This window comes from Ischnura elegans, assembly GCF_921293095.1.
Source record: "Ischnura elegans chromosome 13 unlocalized genomic scaffold, ioIscEleg1.1 SUPER_13_unloc_1, whole genome shotgun sequence".
NCBI lineage: Eukaryota > Metazoa > Arthropoda > Insecta > Odonata > Coenagrionidae > Ischnura > Ischnura elegans.
Window position 1 is genome coordinate 6,845,690 of NW_025791657.1, and position 25,566 is coordinate 6,871,255.

General features: G+C 37.2%; 2 protein-coding genes across 2 annotated transcripts; both read left to right on the top strand.

Annotated features, from left to right (window-relative positions):
• The first annotated feature begins 202 nt into the window (after positions 1–202).
• LOC124172403 lies at positions 203–19,159 on the top strand. Its single transcript, XM_046551857.1, has 5 exons — positions 203–237; positions 10,459–10,626; positions 14,383–14,502; positions 17,617–17,689; positions 18,789–19,159. The coding sequence occupies exons 2-5, from the start codon at positions 10,570–10,572 to the stop codon at positions 19,148–19,150; spliced, it is 612 nt and encodes a 203-aa protein (XP_046407813.1). The 5' UTR covers positions 203–237; positions 10,459–10,569; the 3' UTR covers positions 19,151–19,159.
• Positions 19,160–19,175: 16 nt separating this feature from the next.
• On the top strand, positions 19,176–20,293 carry LOC124172404 (gastrula zinc finger protein XlCGF8.2DB-like; the record flags this gene model as incomplete). Its single annotated transcript, XM_046551858.1, has 1 exon — positions 19,176–20,293. A coding segment is annotated over exon 1 (1,107 nt), but the record flags the coding sequence as incomplete, so codon positions are not given.
• Positions 20,294–25,566: the final 5,273 nt, after the last annotated feature.

Sequence of the window (25,566 nt, forward strand, 5' to 3'; positions counted from 1 at the left end):
AATCTCATGACTACATTGGCCAGCTAAAGTGGTTTCAAGCAAAAGAGGATTTTTTATTATCGAATTAGGTTCTTATTGTTTTACTTTTATTGAGTGAAGCCCATTATTCTCTCCTAGTTTCATGTGAAAGACGAGGACGAAGGTAATCTCAGTGAAGGGAATTATCCTGTGCTGTACACATCAGATCCAACAGGAATTTCAACTGATGTGTCAGATCCATTAGCCACTGATGAATTGGTGAGTTTACTTGTGCCTTGTACAGTTCTATTTTTCTACTGCACAATATCATTCCTTTGTGGAATATTCCCAACACCTCTCAGCAGAAACCGAAACCATTCTCCCTCACCTGATCAATAATGACCAACTACAGAATAATTTCACGAGTGAGTCATTTAAAATTAATTATTCGTAATAATGAACGTTTTTTTTTTTGCTAAAGTGACACTTCAAATTTGTTCACTAAGCAAGTGAGCACACTGTCTTCTCATTGGTAAGCAGTTATTGTTCTTTTGATAATATAACACAGTTTTCACTTCTGTTCATGACAGAGTAGATGGGTGATTAGGAATTGAGAGTTAAGCGGAGTACTGTTGAGTTTGGAACAGTTTAATAGCATGACCATGACATCATGATGCAGCTGCTAGCACGGTCTAGCAACATAGCTCGTTCCTTATGAGAGATTGATATTCACAGGAATCAGATCAGATTTGGATATTTTGATGAAAGTGAACAGGAGTTTATAACAGGGACTAGGGATTTGTCCTTCTTTACCACTTTTGTATGGGGTGTTGTACGTTTTGCAATTCAAACGGATTACCAAAAGACATCAAAAGTTAGTTACATGAACTAATTTTTATATACTTGACTCAATTTTCTGCTGCTGTTGTTCATAGTCTTGAGACCCTTCCACTATGAATTTAATATTTTGCTTATTGTTTATTAGACATTTTTGGACACACTCATCTTATCTTTCATTCCTGGCATAAGGCAGAAATACCCATCATTTTGATAAATTGACTGAACTGAGTCCACAGTAGTTTGTTCTTTGTTTTTGCCCGTCCTTGGATCTGGTATAGCATTCCATATTCACTAACATTAAATCTGTTGGCTACTTTTTTCGTGCTCCACAATGTAGGAGCTAGTGTTAGCATCTGAATTATCTCTTGCCGACTGCTTGCTGTCACCAGTTTTTCTTTTAGTAACCCCACTAGCACATCCATATCACTTGCTTTATCAACAACTTTTGAATCATGCTCTGGAAGGAAGTCTTTATCCAATAGTTTGCAAGCCTTTTTGTTCAAAGTAGAAGTTGCAACTTTCAGTTACCTTTTATGAGACATTGATTTGCTGTGAGATGCAACTGCATGGAGTTTCAAAGGAGACACATCCATTTCCTTGAACGATGAATTTATTTCCTCCAATACTTTTCTTTCAGTCAATCTTTGTCGTAATCTACAATGCTATCATCACTGCCAGCAATTGGGATTAGCTCTTAAATGCCACAGTTTTCTTCAATATGTATTGTGTATGTGTTTATCCACTTTTTCTCTACATGAATCACGTATCTTTTGTCCCGGAATTTCTTTTAAAAGTTTCTAGTATGCTACTTATCATGAATGAAAATGCTGGTGTTACTGTTCGTAGTGATTTACTCCTTTTTTTTCTATGACATTTAAAAGGATCACAGCCAATTATTTGATACCTTTTATATTTTTCTAAAAATTAGGTTTTTTGGTGCTCACAATTACTCAAAAGAAGTCCAGAACTTATTCCATGCCTGTGTTCAATCATTTCTCTTTCCAGTGTACTTAATTCTTCAAATTTTAGGAGATTCACTTAGTGTAGCTAGTTTATGGCACTCTATACCACTAATGGTAAGCTCTCCTCAACTACAGTTACCAAGCTCTTGATACTGGACCATTATAAAGACATCAGCCTGAATGATAAATCAATATATGAGAGTGAAAAATGATTGTTAACTGAGATAGAAATAACAAATTTTGTCAAAATATTTTCCTTAAGGTTTACATACCTGGTTTCTAGAGATGGACACAAATATTACCTACAGAACTTATTGGAAAAAAACTTGATGTTCACACTGCCAAAGTTGGAGGGCAACTAAGGAAGACGAAGGGCAAACAATAGCTGCATCCTGAGAGAAAAACTACATTGTACAAATGGTGAAAGTGGCAGGGCTTACTCAGCTCATTTTTGCTTTCTGTTCAATGAACCCTGTTCAGGTCTAAAAAATGTGGTTACATTGCAGCCATATTCCAATGTAATCTGATCTTTTTCTCAGCTCCACTTTGAAGTTAAAAAGTATCATTTCTTCAAAGAAGATACAGCAACAAGTTAATGTCTAATCCTCATTAAAGGCTTGTCAAGGTTAGACAATGTATCTTATCACATTATTCTTATAAGTTGCACAACAATCATAAAGTAAAATAAATTTGTGAAGTTTTTGTCAATAAAAAATGGAGAAAGTTAACTTGTATTGACATGTATCCAGTGTTTTGATGTGTTCTGTAAAGCAACGATCAAGTTATCCCCAGCAATGATGGGTAAGTGCTATGAATTCCTTAAAATATCCTGTTTCAAAAGTATATTTTTCTTATCGGGAGAAAAACAACCTGCACATAAAAAATGGTTTAATGTTGGAACGTATTATGTACAAGATTCGTGTCATAAATATTTAATTAGATAAAGAAAACAGTTAACGCAAGCATTTCATCACACGTGAAGTAGAACCCAACACTGACTGCCAGAGTTGTGAAAATGGATTTATTTTAAATAATTTTTTAACAACAAAACAAGCAAAAAGCAATGAATTTTATTTTTATAGGTGGTGGGTCATACCTTAAGGAATATGTATTTGAAAAAATAATATAGCTTTATTCAAATATTGCCTCAGGTCAAACTGTGATTTTTTATAGAACCACATTTTTAAGGCATAATTTTCTAAAATCTTGTGAAACATTTGAGTTTAGAGAATATCCTATATCCCTTCGGGTATTTTTTAATTAGTTTTGGAATCCTCATGACTTCTATGGTAAACCTGTACATTTTTATAGTAAATCGGATGAAAAATATGGCTGAGACAAATTATCTCCCTCTGTAGGTACTATCATTTGTGAAAGTCATATAAAAAATCGAGCAAATTAAAAAGTAGAATATTAATCACATTAGCTTCCTTAATGTTGACAAACAAACATTTATCACACTATGGCGGAATAAAACCATGGCTTTGGACTTACTTATCAATGCTACTTTTAGTCTACAGTTGTTAGGGCGTATGCTACAAAGTAATCATTGTCTTGATCTACTATTTAATCATCTAAACATCACAGTGTTGTATTTTTCCTTGACCAAGTTCTCTTGTGCCATTGTTATGACTAAATACATTGTTGGTTCATTGGTTCTAGAGTATATTGTGTCTCTCACAGTATGCAGTTCTTATCCTATTCCATGCAGAATATCACTTTACATTTAGGTTTCTTCATTCTTAGGATATTTTTCAATTAGTTTTTGGAAACCTCATGACTTCTATAGTAAATCTGTAAATTTTCATATTGAATCTGATGAAAACTATGGCTGAGACAAATTTTTTCCCTCTGGAGATACAAGTGCCTCTCCAGACCGCATTCATTGAAAAACTGCAGTTTCACCCAAACTTCAAATAGTCACAAAAGAAGTATAAGAGATACACAAAAAATATTTTGCACTGTTTTGTTCCTACATGGAAGGATGAAAATTTTCAAGTTTCATCAAATTACAAGTCAGTGGGTGTCATGCCTGGATGAACTGACATGGAATGACCCAATAATGATTTAAGTTCCACTAATCCGGTTTCACTGCTCTGCAACTCCACTCAAACGACCCTTCTTAATGAATGTCCTGCAAAAATGCTCCATAAGACGGGGAATGAAGAGCCTCTTTGGGTTCAGTGTAGCAGTAATGCCAAGGAAAAAACTCCACCATCTGGAAAGAGTTGAAGGTTGAATGGAAGTTTATTTTCCTATTAAATCTTTTGTACACATATGGCAGGTTAGCAGAAGAAAGTATTTTTAATGTGAGGCAGGTGAGATGATAATTTGAGATATTGCTGATGGAGTATTCAGAATGTAATTTGAAATTATTTCCCTCCGTCTCTATTTCTATTTTTCTATTGCTTCCTTTGTAAGGCGGGCGTGACTGCAGTTGCACCCCCTGGTCGGCGCACCATAAACTTTATGAAAAATATGTAAAATTACTGCAAAAATACAATTTAAATACATAATTTTATTTTTACCTACACCAAAAAGAAATAATAAGAAATTTATAATTTTACAGAAAAAAAACAATGAATTTGACTTTGATTTTTTGCAATGAAACCTTCTTTCCCTTCTTTCATACACCAATCTAACCCATACTTTTGACCGTAAACAGGCAACAATGCGAAACATCTGCTAAAATATTTCACCTCTTTCAAAAAACATTCATCCAAATTCTGCTTATAATCCACAGATTCTCTCAAAATCATGCTCGAACGTTTTTTAAATGTTTTTTTAATAAAAAATCCAGGATTTGTTGAAAAAAATGAGGTCACTATGACGTGGAGGATATGAAGCTTTAAAATTAGTCAATCACAGCGAAGAAACCTTTCCAGAAAATAGTTGTAGAATCCGCCGCCAATCCACCAATGGTCGAATAAGGGGTTCCAACTCCGGATCTCCCATGAGGCAATCCCAAAAACCTTTGGTGTGGTCTTTGAACTCGTTGAACTTTAATAAATGCTGAATACCTTGTGCATTGACAGGCCCTAAAAGGTTGTGCAGAGGCGGATGGACCTGAAGGCGATCTTCCTGAGAAGCAGCAATCTCAGGAAGACGATGAGGAGAGCTTCTGTCCAAAGCTGGAGAGCGATTTGGATGAACGGGATGAGTGCAGAGATAGTGATGCAGGAACGAAGGTGGTGAGTTTGGGATACTCCCAGATCGACACAGTTTTTATTCGCGATTCCAGCCAAGGGAGACACCACCTGGCGGAGAACGCTCGAAACAGAGGAACGATGGTCATGACGCGGTAGTGCTATGAGGAATAGTGTATATGAGACCTTTACACTGTTTTATTGACTTGTTACGGGGTGATACCTACTTTTTGGTTTCAAAGCAATTATTACCGTTACTTGAGGTTAAATATTCTGTAATTCTACGACCCTGTAATAACTGCAGCACAAGTGGAATTGTTTCAAAGCGAGGCGACGGCTGTTGGTCCCGCACGTAGGTAGGAGCAGAAAGCTCTTGCTAGGGACGATTTTAATGGAGATACGTTGGTTTTACATGTTATAGCTATTAATATAGTGTTATTTAAATTGAAAATCGTTCATGTATCAGGTTACGCAGAAAAAAGTAGAAAAATAGCGTATATCCAATGCATCAAAGTATCTGTTTTCAAGATTTTCAATATAACATACTCAATAATTACATCGCCATTATTATGAGCGGGATGGTATTTGCCCGTGTTAGTCTGATAAATGTGTTTTTTTTCTTCTGTGCGCGATGTGCTATTGAACAATTTACCTAAAGTTGCTGAGTATAGTAACTCAAGATTTACGTTAAGTTTCAATAGCAAGGAGGATGAACCTACTGTACCATTGAACGTTCGATTTTTAGCAGCGTCTCACGATGTAAATTAGTAATATATGTATTATAGTAAACATTGTTAGCTTATTTTGATTGATTCCACGTGTCAATTCGAAGTCATACATAGTCACAGAACATACTGCTTTCAGACAAGAAATGGACGACTTTCACCTATTCAAGGCAATGCCAAGTTTCATTTCGACTTTGAAATGTAATAGTGGGCAAAGAAACTTAGTCCCCAAATTCCTTTCCCCGTAGACAGTTACAATAACTCATTCAACCGATTATTATTTAACTGTGACACCCAATTTAAATTCAAAACCTAGCCAATTTCATGCGATGCTCTGTAAAATAACCATAAACTGGTGTTAATAAAATTGCTTTAAGTAATATTGTTTCTACAGAATATTACAAAGATAATATTGCAATTCCTTTCTGAGGTAGCCGAACGTCTAAAACTAATATTATTAAGACAAGTACAACATATCATACTATGACATAATTCATGTAAAAATATCAGGTCATTCAGTTTCCTTTTAACCATCATCGGTTGGATATCCAAAATATGCATTGTTTCTCTGTATGGGGTATGTTTAGTATTGAATCCACCATAGTAGTTTAAAATTTGCTTTGTACCCTTTCGGTTGTAATCATTTACACTTTATAATAAGGATGCCATATAACTCTGTTAAATTCGAGAATAGGGCATACCAGTTCTGAATGCAATACTTCGAGCAAATGAATGTGTTTTTGTTACTCAAAGCAGACGATTTATAGAACCTAACATACATACGAGCCTTTTGCAAATTATTAATTACACTTACTTGTATATTTTCATCTGAGGAATTATTAAAAAAATTATTAAATTAGTAGTAGTAGACATTATTTATCTGAAACCTTGCTGTTCAGTAACTCGTATGTACATACTTCAACATGGGGATAAAGAATGAAGAACTATCGTCTCCATGATTTTACCAAGAACAGGGAATCAACAGTAAAGATCCTTAAGTCGTCCTTCAATTTCTAAATCATACCAAACAATTTCATTTCCCAATGGTAAATCACATCACATAACGATTTAGTTCATTTCTTATCCGGAAATATGATAATAATTTAGGTGAACACAGCAATCCACATCACTGAAGCAGACGGCTGTGGCACCCAAATACAACATTGGATGGATTATGGTTTCATGCATTGAAGCGGCAGATTGTGTATAAAATACTATTAAGTTCTTTTGTAGTGTATTCCATAGAAATGGCTAGGAAGTAACGCGATACGAGTCGAGAATCAAACCTGACTCGTAATGATTAGGTACATTATAAACACCTTTAGTTCCATCGTCAAGCAGTTTTCTTCAGTTCTAGATCTTCTTACGGACGAAAGAAGCCGAGAAATACACCGTACGAAGGTTTTTAAAGAATATTTCTATCTTATTAGCTCTTGATATTATGGTTTATGTTCTCTCCGTACGCCAAAGCTTTATGATTGTTTTGATTTTACCATCACTCTGGCGGCCATATTGGAAATTGACGTCACTGACAGCAGCGCCGCCATCGGTCATTTGAGTCTCGAATAGTAGACTAAGTACAGCAGACTCGCGATAACCCGGCTGCGGATTATCCACGCATGATTTTCACTCTCGCTCAGTATTTAATGAAATAAAATGCATTTGGATCCGAAAATATCTGATCCGAAAGATCCGGCTCCGAGAATCAAGGGTCCGATCCGAATCCGGATCAGAAAAAAATCCTGGATCCGTCCATCCCTGATTAAAAGCATGGTATTACACTTGCTATTAGTGTCCATACTTTTTCTTTGGCAGAAAGACAGTTCTGTATATGATTACAGGGACGGAAAAGGGGCATGTCGAGTGACAGAAAAAGGAATGCGTACAAGGAGGTTGTAAATATAACAGATGCCCGATTATCCGGCTGCAGTATCTGTATTGTGGATTATCTGTGCATGATTTTTACTCTTGCTCAATATTTTTAGCGACCTTTAAAAAAAAAAAAAATGGATGCAAAATCATTGGAATAACTTCATTAATACTAGGATACACCAAGCATATTATTTCTGTTGGAATCCCTTTCGAAATGGAAGCAATAGTGAGCTAGCTGCATTCATGGGAGTACCGTGTTCCTGTTTTCCAAGCCTTGCAGCGCACCACCGCGCTCCGTGATCATGGATACAAGTCCCGCTGCAATTGCAAGCAGGGAAACTTGCGTGATCGGCGACTACGTGGCGTGATGTCTGACAGTGTAATTTCAGACATTGAGCAGTGGTTTTGAAGCATTAGTGCAAACCACTTTTCTGTATCCTTGATCGCACAGCCACGGATGTATGGTTTTCACAACCAGGCCTTATATGGAGCATTAATAACACGAGTACAACCATGTTATCACTGCTAAAAAGATCGCGAACTGGCGAAGAAAGCTGTAATTGTGTCAAGGAAGCACTTTAAAATAGCGGAAATATGTCATTAATAATAATATATTTTGTGTTTTGATGTAAAGTATGAGCATAACAATACCAATATGAACTGAAAGTTTGGGTTATCCGTGTTCTCCGATTATTCGTGCCGTCTCTTCCCATCAGTTGTATGTCCCCTTTTGCGTTTCCTTATGGCTGCATGGATCACAACCAAAGCAGACAGAAAGGTGCATAGCATGTGCCCGAGCCCCCTAGTGCAACTTTTGGTTGCGTCTTGACACATCTTTTGCGTTGTTATCTCATTATCCTTTGTTGCATCACATCGCACAATTTCTGGTAATCCTGACACGTAGGCACCTCTTGACACGCTCAAAGACGAATGAAACATTTAAATCCTATATGATCGAGGAGGTTATTAATATCTGGAGGCTAAGATATGCATAGGATTAAGTACTATGCAAATGTTAGAGATTTTCTAAAACATTTTTTTCTCCATTAGATATGATGTCCTATCATAATTTAAATGGCAAAAGTAAAATATTTTGTAATGGACGATATACAGTATCCTTGATGTATTGTGTAGCAGCTTTGTTTGTTTTCCTTCCAACAAACAGCACAAATATCTTTATCCTTCTCAGCACTGCTCAACCCATTAACAACCTTATCTAATATTTCCATGTTTTCATAACTAAGGTGAGCCCTTCTTCTATGCTAAAGTACAGTACTTGAAGTACCTGTTTAAGTATTCCCTAATCCAAGCTTGTCATTGTCTTTTTTCTTAGACATCATTAGTTTCCAAGGTGGCTTATTGATTGTGTCAATTCAATTTATTCCTAGAATTCTTGATAATTTACTGGATGTAGTGTAGATGAATGGGAGGCAAGCCCTCACGACTGGTTTCCTTTTTTTTTTGTTCTATTAATGATGGACATATTTTCATCATAGGGTTTCTTAAGAGCAGGATGGATGTCCCTTTCACAACTGAAACTTTTATTTCACTTTGCTATCACAAAGGACTACATAATGTGTAAAAATCGTGTATTTTTATCCAGTCCCATCTGAGATATGCAGCCTCAAACTTAACAAAAATTTAAAAAAACCAAATTTTAAAAATTCATTAACAATTAACGAGTGATTTGTCAATTCTTATACTCTATAAAATGTGTGTACCCAATGATATCTTACTATAAAAAAATGTTAACTCTGATAAATTTCTCCTTAATGGTTTTTGTTAATTTCTAAAGAGTGGAATTCGTCAATTTTTTACCCCCTACTTTGGAGACCATTTAGACAGGTAAGATTTGCATGGGGAATTATGGCTATGAAACACTATTGTATGGAAGAAAGTACTGTAAAAAACGATGCCAATTTCAATCTTGTAGCATGATGCAATCCAGGGATAATCGACAATTCAAACGTCTTCAAAAGGAAAAAAACACTCCGTGATTCGAAACAAAAATGACCACCCCATGTAAACGGTGTAGAATGAAATTTTTTTAAATCGGTTTTGAACTTCCCATTTGTGTAGTAAAAACATATTAAAAAATTAAAAATATGAAAAATAGTTAAGCAACCTACCTTGGATCACTTCAAATGGATTGACCATTAGGGTGCCTCGTTTTGCCAATTTTTTTAGGAGCGAATCATAATACCCGGCAAAAGTTGCGTACCCGGGTGGGTATTACAGATATGATTTTAAAAAAAAATCGGTTTATATCTTCTGTTCGCCATTTTGTCTTGAAATTTCGAAATTTTTAACAAAAAACGTTGAAAATGTAAATAATTTAAATTTCGTTTTGGCAAGCACTCATTTTTTCCAATTGTGTATAACATTGGTCTTTCGTTGATATTTTAGACCAAACGCGACAGCTCTATTCCTTCTAATTTTCGAGAAAATGACCTATTCTCGTGTCCCCGAAAGCAGTTTTGAAGGTAGGCAACCCGCAACAAACCATCTCATTTTACGCTATGCATGCGATAAATGACGCGAAATAGAGAAGTTTTTCAGTTAAAAACGTGTAATGAATGTAAAACGTTGAATCAATTCCTCGGTGTCGTTGTCAATTCTGCGGTCCCTCACGAGGCCCTTAAGTCACCTACCTCTCTTCTAATTCACAGCACTATTGTTTCACACACTGCGCTACAACTACGCACACTACACCTACAAATTCGCTCAGATAATTATTGACTTAAGTCGCATTGGACTACTAGATGTCCCTGTGCAGCTATATAATATCGCCGTGTGAGCACCAAGCGAGCATAAAGCATCTATTTAATTTTTTTCATTTTGGGGAGGATCAATCCCCCTTGATCCCCGCCCTTGCTACGGCCTTGCCTGATGAGAATGACTCATTTGTTAATTTTGATGTAGGTGACTTCTTTACCACTTTTACTTTCTGCACAGATCATCAAAGAGGAGGAGGCAGCTAATGACAGTGCGGGATCTTCTGCTGGCACAAAAGAATGTATTCGAGATACGATTGAAGAAACTTCACAGTTTGCATGCTCCGTTCAAATGACTGAAATATACATTCCCGTGCAAGACTGCCAAATACCCAGAGCCAATATTGTGGTAAGTTTTATTATCATCTAGGAGCAGCATGGCCTTTATTTGAGTAAAATTCTTAGTTGTATGACAAAATTAGGATTGCGTTGAGTGTATGTATGCGTTTGTATGGGATGTCACCCTCAAATGTGCGAGTTTCTGTTGTGCAACTTTTCCAAATGTACAATATAATACAAAACCATTGAGATCTTTATCTATTTTCATGTAAATCAATCTTTTTTGTACAACATCACTATTCTTCTGACAGAAAAGTGTTTCATTCCATTGAGTACTCCAGTGGTGAACTTTATTTTGTCTACTTTCAAGGTAAAACTTTGCTATGTCAGAGACCCTAAACACGAATCTTTTTCACCTGATTAGATCCTTGTTGTAAAATCCTGCTAATTTTCTCATAGAAAGGTGATGCTTCCCATTCCTTTAATTATGTTTTGCTCTGGTTGAAACCTTGCAACTCTATTAATTCCATTCTTTGAGAGTCCACCTCACCCCTTTGTTGAGCCGATCCCAATATATATCTGCATAGATGAAAGATATTGCTTCATTAATCAGAATGGCGTAATTGTATGCGATACAGTGGTTGGCTACAGTAGATCCCTCTGGGTATCTAAGTCTTATGCAACGTTTGTGCTCTGACATCTTGGTTTCAATAGTTATTCCAGTTTCACCAATGTGTATGTCTCCACACTCATGAGGCATGTGATAGTAGTTGCCAGAGGTCTTTAACCCTTATATGCATTCGCTGCACCTTAGCGGTGCTCGTGGTTTTAAAATTGGTGTAAAAATTTTCCATTCCGATGGAAAGATGATGATGAAAGATTTAGATGTTCAGAGACTCGTTAATACGAACAACGTTATTACGAAGTACTCGTTTTTACAAAGAAAATCGTTGGCCTCACCGAAAAGGCCTATCCTAGCTATAGGAAAAGACACTTTATTACGAAATTTTCGTTTTTACGATATTACGAGCCTCAGTCCCGGTCCTGGCGGTTACAAAATGAACTTTATTACGAAGTTCCACGCATAAGCTATGGCATTTAGATCGATATTCACTACGCTAAGTTTTAATAATCACGCCACGTTTAAGTTGTCCTCGTGTACTGTGACCGAGAGCGTCATTTATGGTATTTCTTCAACATTCGCGCAACGTTATACCTTAAGCTTCATTCCTGGGGGATCATGGTGACAGACTCATTACAGCTCGTCAATTTGATGTACAGTTAGTGCTCTTCCTACGCACATTCGATTTACGAATTTTCAGGTATGACAGCATTAAAAATTTCAAATTTGGAATTTGGCGCCTTTTGATTTGTCCGTTTTACGCCGTGCGGCGTAGAGGAAATCGTACTCTGGGCATAACTTGAACAAAGTATCATTCATTCCGGTGTGAAGTTACGAACTGACTAGCGTTTCGCCCGTTGTTCCTTGCCGCGGAGAATGGTTTTTTCGGCTCCGGCTGCGTTGCACGCCCATTTAGTTCACTTCGTCACAATCGTGAGTTAGCGCATGATTTTTGTGAAGTGTTGCATTGTGCAGGATAACCGTACTCCTCAATGCCTTCCATACAGTACGACCGGTCCGGTGACGGCACAATAGGAGGTGCGTATAACCCTTCGCCAGCACGGTTTGCAGCCAATCGCTGTCCCCCAAACTCACCTCACGTTATCGCCTAGTCTTATAAAGTTGTCAAATGCAAACAGAGCAGCGAACTAAGCCTGATCCACTAAAACATGCCTTTTCTTCGAATTCCCAAAACAGGTGATTCTTCCGCTGGGTCCTTCACGCTTGTCGTCCTTTTCGTCTCCTTTTTTCGCGGAAGCCATTATAGGCGTTTCACTTTCTCACCTGGCTACGCTGCCCCAACCTAGACTATTCTGCCAGTCATCAGACAACTCTCGGCGGCCGGACCGTGGGTTTATCAACTTAGGACCAAGGTCGTGGAACGCATCGAGTTCGTAAATGGTACTTACTGCATTCGGGAGGATATCAACCCTCGATTACGTCATGCCGCATGACGAAACTGAAACGAATTTTCCTGTTTATATATATTTCCGCGTATTTCAATCGCATTTATCATCCACGGAGTTTTCGACGATTCCTGAAAGGTTCATACGAACTTCGTTATTACGAATCTCCATATTTTCGGTCCCGTGATTTCGTAATAACAAGAGTACTGTTTTTACCATTATCAGTAGAAAATTTGTAAATAAACGCTAACTTTGAAAGAAATTATCTAAAAATGAAACACCATCTCTGCGGCACCGTAAATCCTGTGACGTAACTAAATTCGTAAATCCATATGAGGTTTAAACTCTGCACTTTAGCTCCGTAGATTTTCAGGATGCATGTGGATTGCCTCAATGTTTCCATTTTTACGAAATGCTTGACAATTTTCCAGAAATAGTGGAAAGAAATGAAAGAGCGAAAAGAGAATTGGTGTCAAGACCACCAGCATCTTTCGCCAACATTGAGAATGTTGAAACATCTAGGTTGGTGAAGCTGGAAGAACAAAATATGCAACCCCTGGGTTGCCAGGCGACGATGTTTGCTTGTGTTGCTGAGTCAGCAAGTGTATTAACCCTTTCACTGCCATCAGGCCGATATATCTGCCCTCGCTGGTTGAGCGAAAAATGCCAGGGGCCAATATATCGGCCCTAATGGGGAGCATGCACAATTTTTTTAAAGTACAGGAATAAGAAGGCCTCTACCTCAAATGTACTTGCCGAAAATTTCGCCTATGAATAATGCTTCTCAGCTGAGTTATGAGTCTTTAAAAATTGATCTTCATCGGCTGCTTGAAAACACAACGTCATCGGAGCGTGACGTCATGGCACGGTATCCACTGATGGCACACTGAGGAAGTGGATAGAAAATCGATCTACGAGGGTTCAAATGCAAATTTGGCGAAAATAATTGCTGTTGTAACGACAAAATGCAGACTGTGAATATTTTGGGTTGCCAAGGCGTTGTTGAAATAAATAAAGGGGATTGTTTGGGGAGATTTGGAATGAAAAAAAAATTAGCCTCCATAAGGAAATCGAGCGAAAGTAAACTGAGGTATTTTGGTTTCTTATATCGCTCTTGAGTCAATTTGTCCTTTTAGGAACTACTACACAGCTCGACGAAGATTTTTACTTCGATATCTTGCATTCAAGGCTCTAGCACTCTACTCTTTTAGCGAAGTGAAAGGTGTACCGTGCGATGACGTAAGGAGGCGTTTCAGGCCACGTGACTTCAAGCGATATTTGAGCATTTTTAATTAGCAATTACTGAGGTTAGCAGAGTACTAGGAGAGTTTTGGCTCATGTATTTGGACTTGTGAGAAAATTTTCTATGCAATGAGACTAACTGTCATGATGAAGAAATTTCATGCATGTTCCCCATTATTTCCTTTTTTTCCTGATTGTGGCCTTTTCAATGGCTGTAATTTATGTAAACCCCCATAATCTATCTATGGTTATAAGAGGTAAATATATCTTACGAATTGGGAGAAATATCTAGATGCATTAAGTAAAATTGAGTTGCTGAAAATTTTTAAATCTGAAATGATGCTAATTTCAGAAAATAGCCTTGGCAGTCTTCGTACATACCAATTGAAATGGCTGGCAGTGAAAGGGTTAAGTTTGGTCATAAGAATCTCAGGCATCCACAGTTTGGACCAGCTTGAGTGGCCTCTGGAATAGAACATGGTTCTATTATTATGCATTAGAGATGTTATAATTATTGTATAGCTTTTATTGAGTGACACTCAACATTCCCTTTTAGTTTAATGAGAAAGGGGAGAAGGAAGAGCTCCTCAATGAGGAGAGTTATCCTGTATTTAACTCACCAAATGCAGTTGGCATCTCAAGTGATGCTGTAGACCCCCTGGAAGTTGATGACGAGGTAAGTGCACTTTTACCATGCTAAGTTTTTCTGTCTCAAAAATTCATTCCTCTCTGGAACGTTCTTGACATCATTCAGTAGAATCACTCATTTTTTGTCTCACATGGTAATGTAACCTGTCCCTTTTGTTCATTACCTTCATGTTTGAATTTTGCTCCTGAAAAGGCAGTAAAATGCATTTATTTGCTGATGATAATGTCATAAATATATCAAACTAGTGTTCGCTCTGACTTTTAAATTCTGCGTTTGGATTTGAATAATGTTTATCTGGGGAGAAAAGAGGGGGGCATGGGAGTGTTAAAGTGACCTTGGGTTACTCTGGAAATGATCCTCGCTCTCATTTACTTCTATGACACTTTATTATTCGCACTTTTACAAATAGGACTCTCCAGCCTAAACACTCTCCATGTCCCTCGGCTCACTCGACTCAATTCTCCTTACGGCTTCTCGACGCGTCCCCTTGAGCCACCTCAGTTGGTTCACGGTCACTCCTTCAGGGGGCAGCATCTCCCGGGGGGGGGCACCGCCTGGTGGCGTAACAGGAGTTAATCTGAGTAAATCCCACTTAACTCATGGGGCTGGGTCTGTGAAAACTTTGCATGGTTGGCACTTGAAGGAACATGCATCCTTTGCATTTACGGTACCAAGAGCTCACTATGACAGATGTGAACGGAATATAGAGTTTTGAAGCAGTAGTCGCACTCCAGTGGCCAATCAATCCCAAGGGAAAATTTCATAACTTTACCAATAACTTAACTTTTCCTCCTTCAAAATCTCCTCCTTTCTGCTGAAGCTTCGTTGGTGTACATTATCACACTTATTGTTTTAAAATGATAATTTCATTCTTGTCTTCATACCTCCAGCTAATAATGGCCACACCAACATTGCTTACCATAATCTGGTGGTAGCATTAAAAATACTGTTATATGTATAGGTAACCAATCGGGTAGTTTCCTTCATCGTAGAAAAGGAAAGGCATTGGTACAATTCATTACCCACCATTAGTGAATTCATAATATACAAATTATTTCGTTTTAGAAATCCCAGTTTAGACGCATGGCAATGGTTCATTTTAAAGTGATTTGAAAAAGGCCAGATTGGCACCCATGCGATGCCAATCCATGTGACATCACTGGGACCTAGTTTCATAGGAGTTTTACAATCTCTGAGATTACCAATGCATGCACGAGGCACAGAGCTCAAGGAAACATGTCTTACAAATCACCTATTAAAACTGGCTAAAGTTGGAAAGTTTTCTTTGTTTGATAAGGTTATTATAATCCTTACTTAAGCCAAGCACTACTAGCTAGCAGGGTACTCTGCTCCCTGCTAGCAGCCTGCATCACAGCGGCTCACATATCATCGCCTCAAGGCCACCTCACACGATGGCAGCGGGAACCAGAATGAAGTCACATGGGCTTTTCCCATCATTCATACTTAGCTGTCACACTTTTGCGCACTTGAAAATTTTCACTTCATTTAATCCCAAAAAATAGATATTGTCATATAAAAATCCAAAAGTGTTAAATGCGTACTCCAGAGGAAATAATCTTTCGATTTAGGCAATAAAAATAATAGGAAACCACCCTATTCCTGTTCAGGTGATGGTGTAGGCCTAAGGTGTTACTGACCATGGTTAAGACCGCGGTTGGGTGAACAATTAAGTGAATGATTTTCTTAAATAAACATGGCGTCTCCTAGTTGTATATACAGTGAGTCCTCGTCTACGTCACCCCGTTTAACGTCATTTCGCGATAACGTCACGAAAATTTTGAGACCATCATTCGTTTATCGCACCTTTGCTTCGCGATAACGTCAGGTCTGGTCAGGTCTTTTAAATTTCGCGCGAGAAAAAAATGCGAAGCGGCGGGCGTTGCAGGTTGTTCATTTTGTGGGCGGTAATGCAGTCAGTCTGAACGAAGTGTAAAACGGTGTGTTTATTGTCAATTTCGATTACGTTTATACCAACTTTTATGCAAAACGAATTCTTAGGTAGGTGCGCAAATGTTAAGTGCGTAAATGTCAAGTAAAGTTTTAGCAAATTTTACTTGACATAACGGTTTTCTGGAACCTGAAAAGTGATTTCTAGGAATTTTTCCGTGTAGAACTCGGAGTATTTGTCGTCACTTTTTCGCCGTGATCTCAATAATGTTGGTTCCTGTAACTGCGACGATGTTTCAGCGATGATGATACCCAGGTGACCACCATAGCGAAGCCGAAAAAACAAACGCGGGAAGATACAAAAATGGAAAAGGATGTACGTTGCTGCTGGTATTGCCGTCAATGAAGACAGGGACTCGTGTTTATGCCATAGTTTGGCATTCTCATCGTAAGAAATGGCCCAAATATGACACGCTAAAATTTTTTCGCGTAGGAATTGTGAGGTCTAGGAGCCGATAATCACTTTTTACATTGTTTCTTACGGGATATTGTGCTTCGATTAACGTCATTTCTTTTATCGTCACATTTTTCAGGAACGGTAAGTGATGTTAAACAATGACTCACTGTAGGTCCAAAAAAGAAGAATTGTTGCTTCGTTTACACAGATATTTACTTTACAAAAGGATTGCCCTGTACCAAACTATAGCCATTATTCTTTGCAGCACAGGAATTATTACCGTTGAATAAAAACTATTGGGCTATGTCACGCATAAATTACTGGGATAACCCAACATAACCAACCGATTCTGGTCGCTTTCTCAAGGGAGTCTGATGTGTACCCACAGAAGTAATGAAGAATCAGGAATTATAACCTTTGTAGGGTTGGTAATGTTACTAATGTATATCGCTTCCATGGACAGTGGCTACTTTTCCATTGGGTAATGGAATTACTATCTGCTATTAAAGTAAATCTACACTCGGTATGAATCATTAGAAAATGAAGTCAACATAAAAATTGTATAAATGATTACATGAATGGCACAGTATTTAAGGCACAGTTATTCAATTTAGAATGAGAGTTATTCAAAAACTGTCTCATTGTTGAAAGAAATTACAAAGTGTTCATTGCTGTATATGTGTGGATGATAGTTCTATATTGTTAAAGAATCGTTTATCAAAATAATACTGATTCTTATGTGCATTCATGATTAATGAGTTGATTCCTACTTTCAGCCTTTGTTTACAGAGGATGAAAAACTGATTGGTAATTCTAAAATGACCAATGACTCTACGACTGAGGCTATAGGTGAGTAAACTCTAGGTCTTGCAATTATATGCGTAGAGAGGTTGTTGTAACTTTTTTGAAGTATGAAGAACCTAATTTAGTCATCCATGCGTAACTTTTGCTTAATTTAGTTTATCTTTACGTTTATCTTTACATTTGTGTGGTCTAGATTTCTAATAATATGAAGTGTAATGTATTCTATAGAAATATTATAATTTCCTTCAACATTTATTTATACTATAAGCCCTTTTAATGTAAAATATTTTGTTCTGCTGAAGTCGATCGATTTTTGACTTAGATTGACTACTGAAATTTCATTTATATTTAGTGACATACTGCATTTATGGCAGTGAAAGATTCATATAAGATCTCCTCTCTAGTTCAGTCAATGATCTTCAACAAATGAGTTCTTTATGACTGGTGTTATAGACAAAAATTTCTAGTTATTAATGATCCATTACGGGGGCTTAGCATGAGGTACCAGTGCCTGTACACTGAAGTCTGTATTTGTATAAAACCTGTGGGTGGAATTCGGTGAAATGACTGTATGAAATTGTTACCGACTTCTTTTGGTAGAAATGTGATTTGTCCATGTTGAAATATACAACACCAGTAGTATTTTTCACCCATTTATGTACTACTCCACTTCCCTATTTTTTTTCCTAGTTTTGACACTCAAATGTCGTTCTGAATTCTTTCCCGCCTGTGTCTACAGAAGGAAAACGTTTTCTGTGCTATGGGTAGCATAAGAATATTTGAAACCTCTGTGTGTGGAGTTTTTTTTGGGGTTGAGTTACCCTGGTTTTCTTTTTCTTTTTATTTGGGACCGAACCGGTCCCAAATAAGAATATTATTTGTATTAATTATACCCTGGTATATTATTAATATTATTTAAGCACTGTTGGATTTTAAATGGATTTTTAGCATTAATTACAGCCAAATTAGTGATCACAAGTTACTGAGACTGTAAGTCCAGAAGTGGTATTAGCATATCGAATTTATAATTCCTTAAGGAACAGGTATAGGAATATGTATAGGAAGGAATAGTTTCCTATCTATCAAATGGTTTTTAAAAATTAGATCTGTGAGTCCTGGATTGTAATATGATTTTCTTTTCTAGGGCTGTCAACTCCTGACCAAGTGCTGGTTGAAACGACACCAACTTCACACCTGCTGGCAGAAAGAAATGTATGGATTGATCTTAATGATGATTGTATTGGTTCATCAGCCTCAGTGACACACATTCAATCCAAGACTGTGGCATCCCCATGTTGGGATGGAACGAATGTGATGGATAAAGATTTGAAAGAAGACATTGCTCATCATGCTGACAAGGTACGGTCTAACTCAATTCCTGATGATGGACACAGTTATATGAAACACATTCCAGCATCTAGAAACAGTGGAAATGGAGCCACAATGACTGTTGTAGGGGATAGAAGGGATGCACCAAATATCACAGGTAGCCTTAGGTTGATCTGAGTCAGTGAAAACAGAAGAATTGGCATTGAGGCAGTCATGGAAAACAAAAAAGATATTAGTTATTGCTTCATCAAAAATCCTAGAAATGGTAAAAATTCAAACGAAAAGTTAAATTATTGCTCCCACTGCAGATATGAATTCAACACCAATGATGATCTGATCAAACACATGGAAATTCATTCTGGTACCAGCAATTTGGATCCTAATGATGAATCATCTATGGGAAAAGATGAGTCTTTTACAGTCCCTGCATCAATAGAAGGAAGTAATAATTCTTGTGAGTCATCCACCTCTGAGACATTGATGGGATTGGAAAGGAAAATACGAGGGCCGATGCAAAAAGTAAATGCGCCTGTTTTAGAAATCTGTGGTGGAATGGGAGAGAGGGAAACTGCAGAACGAGTGGGAAGTTCTGATGGGGATGGGAAACCATACACGAAGAATATGTCCTCAGAGTCCACCACCTCTTGCGCGACAAACCTCAGAAATGATGCGCTAGGAGGCGCAAAAGGAGAGCCTTTCAATTGCAGCGTCTGCAACAAGTCGTTCACGCTGAGGAGCGGTCTTAGCAATCACATGCGTTCGCACAAAGAAAGAAAACGTTATCCGTGTACGATCTGCAGAAAGTCTTTCGCTTCGAAGTCTCGCATAACTAAACACTTGCGCACACATACAGATGAGAAGCCTTTTTCATGTAGTTATTGCATGAAGTCTTTCTCTCATAAAGGAACCCTCACGACGCATTTGCGCACCCACACGGGGGAGAAGCCCTTTTCGTGCAATTATTGCGCAAAGGCTTTCACTAGAAAGGAGAAACTCATCCTGCACTCGCGTGTACACACAGGGGAGAGACCGTTTACATGCGAGATCTGCAGCAAGTCTTTTGCCTCGAAGTCTCACATTACTCAACACATGCGCACGCACACGCAAGAGAAACCATTTTCATGCAGTGATTGCGCAAAGTCTTTCTCTCTTAAATGCAGCCTCATGAAACATTTGCGCACCCACACAGGGGAGAAGCCTTTTTCGTGCAATCATTGCGCAAAGGCTTTCGCCAGAAAGGACAAACTCATCCAACACTCGCGTGTACACACAGGGGAGAAGCCTTTTTCATGTAAATTTTGTGCTAAGACTTTCACTAGAAAGGAAAACCTCATCCAACACTCGCGTGTACACACAGAGGAGAAGCCTTTTTCATGTAAATGTTGTGCTAAGACTTTCACTAGAAAGGAAAAACTCATACAACACTCGCATGTACACACAGGAGAGAAGCCTTTTTCATGTAGTGATTGCATGAAGTCTTTTTCTCTTAAAGGAACCCTCATGACGCATTTGCGCACCCACATGGGGGAGAAGCCTTTTTCGTGCAATTATTGCACAAAGGCTTTCACTAGAAAGGAGAAACTCATCCTACACTCGCGTGTACACACAGGAGAGACGCCTTTTTCATGTAATTATTGTGCAAAGACTTTCACTAGAAAGGACAGTCTCATCCAACACATCCATATGCACACAGGATAGAAATCTTTTTCATGTTATCACTAAATCTTTCAATAGAAAAGAAAGTCTCATCAACACTTGCGTGCACACACAGACAAGAGACCGTTTACATGCAAGATTTGTGGCAAGTCTTTCACTTCGAGTTCTTCTCTCTCCAATCACATGCAAAAACACTCACGAGAGAAACCTTTTTTGTAGAGATGTGCAAACAGTATCCGAAAATGCTCAAATGCTAGAAAGTATTCCATATTCGAGATCTCGATTAATTATGCTACAGCTAAAATCTTGAATGCTTTGAATTTCGCACCATACACTGTCGCACGCACATAATTGGTATTGGCGAATGATAGCAACGATAGCAACTCAAGCCACGTTTCCTTATTTATAACATGGTGAAATGCACAATGAGCTGATTACCGCCTTCAGCCATTTTGTCATCTCTGTATATCCCTACTCTGTGGTATAGTGCTGCTGTGAAGTTAGAATAAAGATATCAGTAGTATTGATCTTTCGCACAGTGTAATTTATCCTCACTAATGTTACTCCAACATAAGAAACTATGTTCATGAATGTAGTCTTATGACAAAATTACTCAGTGTATTTACCTAAGTTATTTACCTACCTAGTTTGCTTTACCTAAGTTAATTGGCATTCTGGTAGTTAATAACATGAGAAATCTTGGTAACTCTTACTTTTATGTGCATGGTCATTTATTTATAAGATAACTGAAAACAAAAGTAAAATAATATCAATTAAAATATGACATATTGGAAATGAATTCACTTGAAGTTTACAATTCCATGGACATTTGACATGCACATGCATCATATATCAGTGACAGCAGTTTGTTGCAATGAGATATAGATAGTTAGCGGAATGCAATCATCACAGAAAATTTCAAAAATAACTGTTGTGACTCAAATGATAAATGACAACCTCCACATGATAGGAGACCAATACGATCACTAAGTAAACATGCCACAGGACAGACAGGGTTACAGGATATAAGGTGATATATGTCTCACTACATCTATGGGACAGGAAATTGAAGCAATGTTGGAGCAATAAACCATTTAGTAGAAATGAGCATGAAGTTTGGGAATCAAATCATAGAAGAAAAAAATGTGGAAGATATCAAATAATTAAGAGAAAATTAAATTATAAGGAGAAGAACTACGTGTATGAGGAAGTACTTCATGATGAGCCACATGAAATGCACATACTAGGTAAACTGACTTTAAATGAATGGTACTTAGTAGTTACTATCTTTAACTTATAAGTAAGAAAGTATGTGAGCGCAAACACAATACAGAGTGAAAACTAATGAATTTTGATGCAACTGTAGTTGAATTTAAATCCTAACTTCCCAATAGGAGAGGTTTCTTGAGACGACCAAAATAATCTTGTGATCCAGTCTCTGACAAGAGGCGACACAGGCTACAGCAGTGCCACTTTGTGGGGTTTGCCTTCAGGACATTTGAGAGCTTAACAGAAGTTTTTTAAAACATTTCACGTAAGATATATCACCGTAAATAATAATTAGGTAACAGTAACATGATTAGAAACAGGTGAAATGAGTTTTGGCTATTTCTTTAGTTGATTTAATGAAGGAATATTGCAGGAACAAATGCATAGTTAGTTAGCTATCTTGAGATTCAGTCCATTTGAAGCCATAATCATGTTTAGGGAATGTGGAATGTGTCAAGCATGGGATATCTCAATGGTGAACTTCTAAATTAGAAAGATTTATCTGCTGAAGTGTAGGATATTTTTTACCATCATCCTGGAACCAAATCTTCCTTTCAGGTCAAGCAAAAGCAATATAAGACTATTCTGTGATGGAACCGTCAGTAAAATTAGGTTTTGGCAAGAGACTAATATGTATGTAGGAAAAAGTGATTAAGTTTGTGAAAGAGTGCAAGTGTTTCATTATGCAGTGGTGAGGTGAGTGTCAGGTGTTCCTCTTGTGTGGACTGCAAAGGGTAAGGACAACTTTGGAATGCTTAACTTTATTTGCTTGACAGAATATGGAGGAACACATTTCAAATTCCAGGAGAAGGTAGATGATTTTATTGCAGAGAATTTCGGATGCTGCAGGGAAATTCTCCCTTTAGTGAATAAACCCAAAAGTATTTGTACCCTAATGAGATAAAGTATTATTCAAATTTCACTGTTTCCTTCTGAGATCGTTCCAATTTTTTCTTTTCTAATGATTCATTCATGATGCATTCCTTGACGGAGGATACGTTGGAATCTGAGAAAGTTGAGGTACCTTTGCATGGTGAACTGGTAATTGAAAAGGAAGGGAATGAGGTGAGTTTTCCTCTTGCATTCACAATCTGTTGTGCAGACTAATGCAATGGTTTTGGTGGTTGAGTACTTAAAATCATGCTTGTGATTTCTCTCACACCCTTGTGTGACACATCCTTGCTTGTCAAAGATGCACTTTCATCAGAATAACTTGCAAATTATTAATTCTTCAATATTTTGTTGACACCTGATAATTCTAATCTTTTTGTACCTGCTGAAGTCATCATAGCGATCCCTAAGCATTAAAGTAACCCCACACAGAGAGTACGCCCAAGGAGAATTACGTCTCAACCTGAAAGAACACCACTCAGCATGAATGATTATGGTGTACTGAAATGCATTTCCTCCAATCCCCATCAACGAAGACCTGGGTAAATGGTGATGTTTCCAATTAGCAGAAGACTGCAAAGTTATTTTTAGTGAAGCAATCATTAACTTACATTCATTCTGAAGGGAGTGGCAAGGTTTTGATCTTAAGGAAAAATGGTTTGGCACCGCTGGAATGAGAAGAAAATTTCAATAGTTAAAATTGTTGCGTCTTTGAATACAGTGAATCGAGATGTGTTGTAGAGTTGTTGCAAAAAGGAAAAAAAATTAATGAGAATTATGGGATCGAAAAAACAAATAAATAATGCCATAGCACAATCTAAAAGATATTTATAGATTATATTTTATGTTATTTAATCAACTTCTTTTGTAAACATTGTGAATAATTTAAAGTGTGTACATGATTGCCTACATAATAAGTTAATAAGTGCAGATTTCGTGCTCTTACCTCCTACTCTCTTATTTTTACCTCTGTAAATTAGTGGTGTCTCACCAGAACCTTTTTATGTGAAAATCTGGGTAAGAAAGAAAACTCCAAAAGTGACAAAATAAGGCGGATCCTTTGACCTCCTATTTATCAATGTTTACGACTGTACTCACATTTTTCTCATTACGACTGTAAAAAATAAAACACTGATTTTCTGCACATTACAAAAACCCATGCCAAAATTACCTAGCATATCCTGAATGCTATGCAGTCCAGTCTGGCCTACGAATTTAACAGTGTTGCATTTATAAGGATGACCACTCGTGTCTGGAAATTGCAGGCCCGATTGTAGATGTATTTTTTTTACAAAATATTACACATACGGCATATTTGACCCCTCAACACTGTGATGTGTACCCAGTATGCCTACTGATCTTCTTCATGCAAACATTTTTCTCATTGAGATATTTTATTTTGAATTTAAAGAAAATCCTGTGTTTTTTGAAGGTATTTAAATAGTAATTCGTACTTTGTTTTTCTGACCCCCAAGTCAAAAGTATTTGGTATTTTTCATTTCAAATACATTTGGAGCAGTATTTTGTATTTTTTGTAGCATTTTTCTCGTTATGCCTGTAAAAAATAAACCGCCAATGTTCTACACATTACAAAAACCCTTGATAAAACATCAAGCATATCCTGAATCTTATGCACCCAAGCCTGTCCTACGAATGTAGGAGTGTTGCATATTACAAGGATGACAACTAGTGGCTGTATGTCGGAACGGTAGATTGTACCTTTGCTCTGTGAATTAAACATGTGGAACCAGACGTCTGACTTGTCATCTCATTCTGCCTTCTACGAACCTGGCCCTTCCTACTAAGCTTAGCACTTATAGTGTATATTTTATTTTGCATTTCAAATATGTTCAGAGTTTCGGTATTTACCCATTCTAAAATAAAAGAATACATCTTTAAAATACTTCTGGAGTAGCTCTGATAACACTTCCGTAACATTATGATTCAAATATTACTTCTTTTTTGTAATAATAGTTTTCTTCATGTTTGCAACTATTTATAACATGCCACGGAGGTTATATTTTTTTAAGATTCTTTAGTTTCCATAGTAATGTTTTTTATATTTTAAAAGGTATTTACACAGTAATTCGTAGTTTGATTTTCTGACCCCCAAGTCATAGGAGCGGTATTTTGTATTTTTTGTAGCATTTTTTCATTTTTCTCGTTATGTCTGTAAAAATACACCGCTGATGTGCTACACATTACAAAAACCCTTGATAAAACATCAAGCATATCCTGAATCTTGTGCACTCAAGCCTATCCTACGAATGTAGGAGTGTTGCATATTATAAGGGTGACAACTAGTGGCTGTATGTCAGAAGGGGAGATTATACCTTTGCTCTGTGAATTAAACATGTGGAACCAGACATCTGACTTGTCATCTCATTCTGCCTTCTACGAACCTGGCCCTTCCTATTAAGCTTAGCGCTTACAGTGTATATTTTATTTTGCATTTTAAATATGTACAGAGTTTTGGTATTTACCCATTCTAAAATAAAAAAATACATCTTTAAAATACTTTAGGAGTAGCTCTGATAACACTTCCGTAACATTATGATTCAAAGATTACTTCTTTTTTGTAATAATAGTTTTCTTCATGTTTCCAACTATACATAATTTGCCACGGATGTTATATTTTTTAAGATTCATTAGTTTCCATAGAAATGTTTTTTATATTTTAAAAGTTATTTACACAGTAATTCGTAGTTTGATTTTCTGACTCCCAAGTCGTATGAGCGGTATTTTATATTTTTAAAAGCATTTTTTCATTTTTCTCG

What these genes read in the sequence shown, in the direction of transcription:
- LOC124172403 (XM_046551857.1), top strand. Translation starts at nt 10,570, where the DNA reads ATGACTGAAATATACATTCCCGTGCAAGACTGCCAAATACCCAGAGCC. An exon ending in TACCCAGAGCCAATATTGTG is followed by an intron (nt 10,627 to 14,382) that starts GTAAGTTTTATT and finishes ATTCCCTTTTAG; the next exon opens with TTTAATGAGAAAGGGGAGAA. An exon ending in CTCTACGACTGAGGCTATAG is followed by an intron (nt 17,690 to 18,788) that starts GTGAGTAAACTC and finishes TTTCTTTTCTAG; the next exon opens with GGCTGTCAACTCCTGACCAA.